This window comes from Tupaia chinensis, unplaced genomic scaffold (assembly GCF_000334495.1).
Source record: "Tupaia chinensis unplaced genomic scaffold, TupChi_1.0 Scaffold000673_1, whole genome shotgun sequence".
Lineage (NCBI taxonomy): Eukaryota > Metazoa > Chordata > Mammalia > Scandentia > Tupaiidae > Tupaia > Tupaia belangeri.
The window spans coordinates 1,335,396-1,342,374 of record NW_006160196.1 but is presented as its reverse complement, the minus strand read 5'-3'; the positions used below and the strand labels follow the sequence as shown (position 1 = coordinate 1,342,374).

Here is a 6,979-nt window from a genome sequence, read left to right as displayed (position 1 = left end):
TTCCTTGCTTAAGTAATTATTTAAAAAAAAAAAAAAAGAAGAAGAAGAAAAGAAATTGTGGTATCTCATCACTAAGGTTTGCTTGTTTGGAATCCCGAGCTCCTGTTTTCTTGTTTCCAATGGGAGAAACTGAGGCCCAAAGAAAGCCAACATGGGCAGGGAGTTCCAGATCCAGTCCTGGGGACAGGGCATCTGGGGAGGTGTGGAAGACTTGAAGCACCGAGATGGCGAGATTCCTGGACATAGTTACCTGCTGCTCCAGCTTCTGAAGCCTGATGGCAGCCAGCTCATCCCCCAGGATCCTGAGACAGATGCAGGCTCATGGTGACAGCAAACGGCACCTCGGTGGCCCACGAGCCCTTCCTTTTCCTTCCACCCCCTTCCCAATTTATGTTGAGCAGAGGTGAGGTCTCAGAAGGTGCAGAACCAGGCCCTGCTTTGCCAGTTCTGAAGCTCCTCCTCCCAGCACTGGCTGGTCTCAGAGCCAGGAGTCAGCCATCAGGGGCCCACAGCACTTCTGGTCCCCAGCCCCTTACAAACCCAGGACTCTTCCCCTGGGATCCCTCCCTTTAGGACCCAGGAATAAAGGTTCCCAGCCCCTTCCTGCAGAGGATGGTGCTGAGCCTGTACACATGGTCACCAGGCCTCGGCTGACAGAGTGGGGAGATCCTTGAGCTTTAAGCACCTCCTTCCACTCCATCGCCCACCCCTGCCCATCCATTTCCCCACTCACTCTTTCTTCCACTTGTCATTCTCCTGAAACATTCTGGAGGAGCAAGAATGAGGAGTCAGAACCCAGGACCTAGGTCCCAACACAAACCGCCCTGCAACGCCTGATCTTCAGCCGTAACATTCCTCCCTGACCAGGCAGCCTGAATCCCAGTGTGCACTCCAGCCGCAAGTCTCCCTTTTCCCACCTCTAAGTTGTCTGTCCCTCAAATCCCTAACTTTCTCCAGGTGTCAGAACTCAGGACTCTGAGCCTCAAACATTCAACCCTCAGTGGCCTCCGACCCCCAGTGCCCACGGCAAAACTCTGTACTCGTTCCTGGAGAGGTTACTCACATGGCCGCCTCCATGCCTGCCTCTAGGACAATCTTTAAACAAACATAGCTGACCCTCTCTTTTGCGAGTTGGGGACCTATTCTCTGGGTATCTGGTAAGTAGGCAAGGGAAAAAATAAGGCTCAGAGGGAGGGGGATTCCCACTGGGACCTGCCCTAGTCCCCTCCCTCCAGGCCCCCCCAAACTGCACCTCCAACAATGCAATGACCCCCCTCAACACACACACACCTCCGCGGCCAGGCAACCTGGCTCCAGGAATTCTAAATTGGAACAGCAGGCGGATATTCCTTAAAGGGACACGAGAGAGGCCGCCTCGCTGTCTCGCTCTACGCATCTCGCTTATAAGAAACTTATAAGCTGAGCTGTGTAATCGCTAACCCGGCTGTAACTTGCAGCCACTCTGGGGGGCGAAAATACACGGGAAAACTACAACTCCCCTGAGCCAAAGGAGACAAGATGCCCGACGAAGTCGCCTCATTTTCCCCTGGCCTGCAGGGAGTTGTAGTTCTCATCAAAAGTCTCCGCCCTCTTTTTACCTAAAAGGCCGGAAATCAGACGTCAAATCGTCGGTCTGCCAAGAAAGGCGGCGAGACTGCCGAGAAAAGGCCAGAGACTTCTGTAAGGGGCGGGGCCGCTACACGCTTACGAAAGAGCTCAGAGCTGGCGCGGGCCAATCAGGACTCTGGGGGCGTGGCCTCCTGGGACCGTGGGCGTGGCCTAGAGGGGAAATCACCAGAAACGCCCCGGAGGTCCTTGCCCGGGAAATCGCCTTCTGCGGTGCAAAAGAGGTAAGGGGTCGGGGTCCCAGACTCCTGGGTCCTGGATAGGATGGTGGTCCCGGAGGATGGGCTGGGTGCCAGTACTTCTAGGTCCTGGGAAAAAGAGGACGCCGGTGGGTGGAGGGCCTGGACTTTTGGGTCTGGGGGAGGAGGGCCGCGATCCTGCGTTCCTGAGTCTGTGGAAAGAGGGTCTTAGGAGACCAGACTCCCGGCTCTGAGTGCCCGGTCGGAGGAAGGAAACCCTGGAGTCCTGGGTCCCGGGTAAAGAAACGCTTTCGGTCTTGATTCTTGGAGGGCTAGAGGGCAGCGCTGGGGGCCCAGACACCTGGCTTCTGGGGTGGAGGCTTGGGATTATCGGACAACCACCTCTGCGCCACTACAGACCGACCACGCCGCCATGCCTCCCTCTGGGCCCCGCGGATCCCTGCTCCTCCCTCCACTGCTGCTGCTGCTGCTGCTGCCCGCTATGCTGGCTGTGCCCCTGGAGCGGGGGGCGCCCAACAAGGAGGAGAGCCCCGCGACCGAGAGCCCGGTGAGTGGCCCGTCCCTGCTCACCAGCCAGGTGTTCGCAGTGGCTCTCCCGTCACCGCCGGCCCCCATGGCCCCTGGGCGGGTGCCCCAGTGGCTCCTTGGCTCCACAGTTGCGCTTGTCAGGGTGTCTGACTTGAAAACTGGGGGATCCCTGACTCTGAGGTGTGGAAAATCAGATCAGATTTTAAGAATAAAACCTGCATCGCTCGGGCCTGAAGGTGGCATGGTGGTTAAGGCGTTGGACTCCCACATGGCCCCCGGGGTTGGTCCCGAAGTTGGAGGCTTGCTTTCTCACTGTCTTTCTGTAACTCACTCTCGCTCTCTGGTCAAATCGAAAACATGATAATAATGATAAATAAAGTTAAGTAAATGGCTCTTTTTAGAAACTAATCTGCATTACTCTCTACCCAAGCCTCTCTGTTGTTGTTGTTTTTTAAAAATTATTTATTTATTAATTCATTTATTTTAATTTGCCCCGGGGTTGGGAGAAGTGAGAGCAAGCTGCCAGGTCTGGGACTCAGACCATGGTCAGCCATGTGGGAGTGTCCAGCACCTTAACCACCACGCCACCTGCTGGTGCCTAGGCTCTCTGTTCATTTAAGATCCTTCCACCTGAAGAGGCGCATGTAAAAAAGAACTACGTTTCCCAGGAGAACTATAGGCTGTTGATATTGTCAGCTGTGGGGGGGTGTTCTTAGTTCATGGGACTCAAAGGAGTTGTAGTTGAAATGGCAAGGGCCCCAGGTCTGCTTATTGATTGATCTCGGACAAGTTTATCAATGCAGCCTTTGGTTTTAGGGGATTCGGAGCTTTAAAGATCCTCAAGGCCCATGCCTTGATTTGTGGCCTGAATCTTTGCAGTTTCCCTGGAAACAGCCGGGTCCTTCCTCCCCCGACAGGTCCTTCCCTCCTGTGTGACAGGTCCTCAGCTAGCATGTTAGGCCTCTGTTCTGTGCTGTCTGCAGACGCTCGAGAACCCAAGTCCTCTTTGCCTTCATTCATTCCCTGTGTTTCTGGAGCATCTTCCGGGAGCCAGGCACGGGCTAGTTCCAGGGATGTGGCCACGGGCCCCTTGCCCTCGTGGACTGCCCTTCCTCACTGGGGACTGGGGACAAAGGGCAAGGCTCTGTGAGACGGGACCCCTGGGGTGATGGCCAGTGAGGAGGGTCTGTGTGCCTTGAGTTCTGAAGTGAGGGAGACATTATGCCAAGAGGAAGAAAGAGGAAGTGGTGGGAACAGCATTCCAGGAAGAGGGAACCGTCTGGACACAGGTGGTGGGAGGAGAGAGCAGAGCTGAGGTGCTTTGACCAAGGGGAGGTGGGGCCATCTTGTGAGATTTTGTGGGCCACAGAGAAATGGGGTTTTTTTTAGAGGTTTTTTTGCTATAGGGCGCTTGCGCTCGCCAGACAGACAGAAAGAGACAGACAGACAGAAAGCGAGAAATCACCCCCCCAGGGGGGATGGCCACGCCGCAATCCCTTCTCCTCCATTCTCCTCTCGGGATCTTGGGCACACTCACACGCGCCCGGCTTGAGTTTTAAGCCACCGGGTTCGGGACGCGAACCGCGGTTGACTACGTGGGAGTCCAGCGACATAGCCATTATGCTAACTGCTGGTCCTGAGAAATGTTTTTTAAAATGTGTTGCCGGAGGGCATGCGCAATTGCTGGAGAGAGACAAGGAGAGAGGGAGAAAGCACCCCCCCCCATAGAGAATGGTCACAAAGCAATCCCTTCTCCATTTTTCCTGCTGGAATTACCTTTTAATAATTATTTATATTATTTTATTTATTCATTCATTTATTTTAATTTGACCAGAGAGAGAGAAAGTGAGAAAACAAACCGCCGGGTCCAGGACTTGAACCATGGTCAGCCATGTGGGAGTGTCCAGTGCCTTAACCACCACGCCACCTGGTGGTCCCCTTCTGTTGGGATTTTGGCACACATTCCAAAGCTACTGTGTCCAGGGCTTGAACCACACAGTTGGCCATGTAGGATCCAGCTGCCTTAACCACCATGCCACTAGCTGGCCCTCAAAACATATTTTTTGTTCCAAGGCGAACAGAAAGCCCAGAGGTCATAAACGTCAGTGACAGCAGCAGTTTCCACACACGGACAGCCCTCCTAAGCATCTGGCACTGGGGCAAATATTTAAAGATATGACTTCACCGCATCCCCCCAGCAGCCCTGTGAGGTGGGTGCTCAGTAACCTGACTCTGTAAGTGAGGAAACTGAGGCGCAGGCGGGTTAAACAACTTGCCCGAAATCTAGGGTTGCCTGATTAAGCAAATAAAAATACAAGACATCCAATTACATTTCAGGACAGGTCAGTAACGAGCAATCACTAGGACAAGCGTGCCCCATGCGATATGCGGAAAGTAACTGGTCCTTTCCCGGAAGTTGAGGCGTGCTGGGCACCCTGGCCGTCCTCCCGCAGTCACGCAGCCGGTGGCACACTGGCGACGCCAGCTGCTGCGCTTGGATGAAGTGTGTCCACGCCCTCACCCTCCAGAACCCGTGACCGTGTCCCCTGCTGCAGCCACGGACTTAGCAGCCGTGATTCAGGACAGGATCATGAGACAGAGAGGCGATCCTGGGTTATCTAGCTTGGCCCCAATTGCAGTCACAGGGGCTTTAGAAGAGGGTCAGTGGTTGGGACCAGGAGTTAGCGTAATGGCTATGTCGCTGGGCTCCCATGTAGTCGACCATGGTTCGAGTCCCGGACTCGGTGGCTTAAACTCACGCTGGGCACGTGTGCGTGCGTGCCCAAGATCCCGAGAGGAGAATGGAGGAGAAGGGATTGCGGTGTGGCCATCCCCCCTGGGGGGTGATTTCTCGCTTTCTGTCTCTCTGTCTCTCTCTGTCATTCTGGCCAGCTCACGTGCCCTATAGCAAAAATCTCTCTAAAAGAGGGTGTCAGTGGGGCCAGCAGGTGGCATGGTGGTTGCCTGGCACTGGAATCCCACATCGCTGACCACAGTTTGAGTCCCGGACCTGGCAGCTTGCTTTCTCTCTCTCTGGTCAAGTTGAAGAATATTATTTTTTTTAAGATGGTCTTTATTTTTTTTAGAATTATTTTATTTAACTTTATTTATTTTAATTTGACCAGATGGGACAGAACAAGCAAGTGAGTGAGAGAAACCAAGTCACCAGGTCTGGGACTCGAACCACAGTTGGCCATGTGTGAGTCCAGTGCCCCCAACCACCATGCTGGCCCCAAAGAATGTTATTAATAAACAAAATTAAATGAAGAATTCTTTGAGAGTGAAAAAAAAAAAAAGAAGAGGCTCAGCTGGAGGAAAAGATGTGACAGTAGGAGTAGAAGTTGGGAGACGCAGGCCAAGACAGGGAATGTGGGTGGTCTCCACAAGCCGGAAAGGCAAGGAAATGGGTTCTCCCCGGACCCTCCAGCAGGAACGGCTCTGCCGGCCGGTTTTGGACTCATGACCTCCAGAACTGTCGGAGTGGGCTTGCCTGCTTCAGGACACTAAGTCGTAAGACTTTGTTACAGCGGCAGCGGGTAACTCATACACCCACAGTGGCCTAGCTGGGTGGCCCTAGACTATACTGGGGTGAAAGCACTGTCATGTGTCAAGCACCTGCTGGGTGCCTTCGTCATATGTGAAAATAGGATACCGTGTGTCCTGACCAGTGCACCGGGAATGAAACAGAAAGAGAGAGAGAGTCAGAGAGCAAGCAGCCAGGTCCGGGACTCGAACCACAGTCAGCCATGTGGGAGTCCAACACCTTTAACCACACCGCCATCTGCCAGTCGCCCTCACGTACTTCACATCACTCTACATCACTGTCTGGAGGCAGAGAACATCACCAGCTGCTCTTCCCGAGGCCCGGGAGAGGAAGGTGCCACCCTGCTGAGCAGGCAGGGCAGGACCGGGCCAGGGATTCTGCTCTGCTCACTGGTTTCCCCTGGAGCCTGCACGAGAGGGGCTGAGTAAGAGCTGGCGGATGACACGTGGAGCGGTTTCCCTGCTTCCCCCGCGAGTGCGGCCTCTCTAAGACCCCGCTCTGTTGGTGAGGTTCATTGTGTCGGCTTCAGACCTGGGAAGAGGTGAGAGCTGTGATTTACCTGGGGTTACACAGCAGACCAGAGTCAGAAGTGGAGCCCAGGGTGCCTGCCCTGCCCCCGAGGGTCCCTCCTGCCTGCAGGAAGGCGCCCAAGCCAGGGGGAGCAGGGTCACAACGCCTGTCCCTCCCCTCAGGACACAGGCCTGTACTACCACCGGTACCTCCAGGAGGTCATCAACGTGCTGGAGACCGACGGGCACTTCCGCGAGAAGCTGCAGGCCGCCAACGCCGAGGATATCAAGGTGCGCGGTGGCCCCGCGGGAGGAGGCCGGGGCCGGGAGCGTCTGCCTGGGGGGGCTGCGTGCAGAGGGGACCCTGCTCCCCAGTTCCCAGGGCACTGCTTGGCCGGAGCTAGTGTGAAACTCGGGAAGAAGCGGTGGCTTCAGGGGCCACGCAGCCTGTGTAGTTGAGCATGGAGTCGGCGGGCAGGCTTTGTTCTCGGCTCCAGCACCACCAGCCAGGGGCCTGCCTCGCTGCGCCTCAGTTTACCATCTGAGCAATGGGGGTAGTCACGGACCCTGCT

The 6,979-nt window shown here is 55.2% G+C and overlaps 2 protein-coding genes across 4 annotated transcripts in view; one reads left to right on the top strand and one right to left on the bottom strand.

Moving 5' to 3' along the window:
* Positions 1 to 1,692, bottom strand: part of TULP2 (TUB like protein 2) — a 31,159-nt gene extending 29,467 nt beyond the window's left edge. Inside the window, exons 1-4 of one of the 3 annotated variants that reach the window (XM_027776484.1) lie at positions 1,253 to 1,271; positions 1,064 to 1,154; positions 734 to 766; positions 251 to 302 (exon numbers count right to left, since the gene is read on the bottom strand). In XM_027776484.1, the coding sequence (XP_027632285.1) occupies positions 251 to 302; positions 734 to 766; positions 1,064 to 1,077 (99 nt within the window). In that variant the 5' untranslated portion in view covers positions 1,078 to 1,154; positions 1,253 to 1,271. The other 2 variants (XM_027776486.1, XM_027776485.1) reach the window with 2 other exon arrangements.
* A 47-nt stretch (positions 1,693 to 1,739) lies between these two features.
* The window catches only part of NUCB1 (nucleobindin 1), a gene marked incomplete in the record, with an annotated part of 21,480 nt that continues 16,240 nt past the window's right edge, over positions 1,740 to 6,979 (top strand). The window contains 3 exon segments of the mRNA XM_014592279.2: positions 1,740 to 1,850; positions 2,224 to 2,373; positions 6,591 to 6,698. Coding sequence (XP_014447765.1) covers positions 2,239 to 2,373; positions 6,591 to 6,698 — 243 coding nt within the window.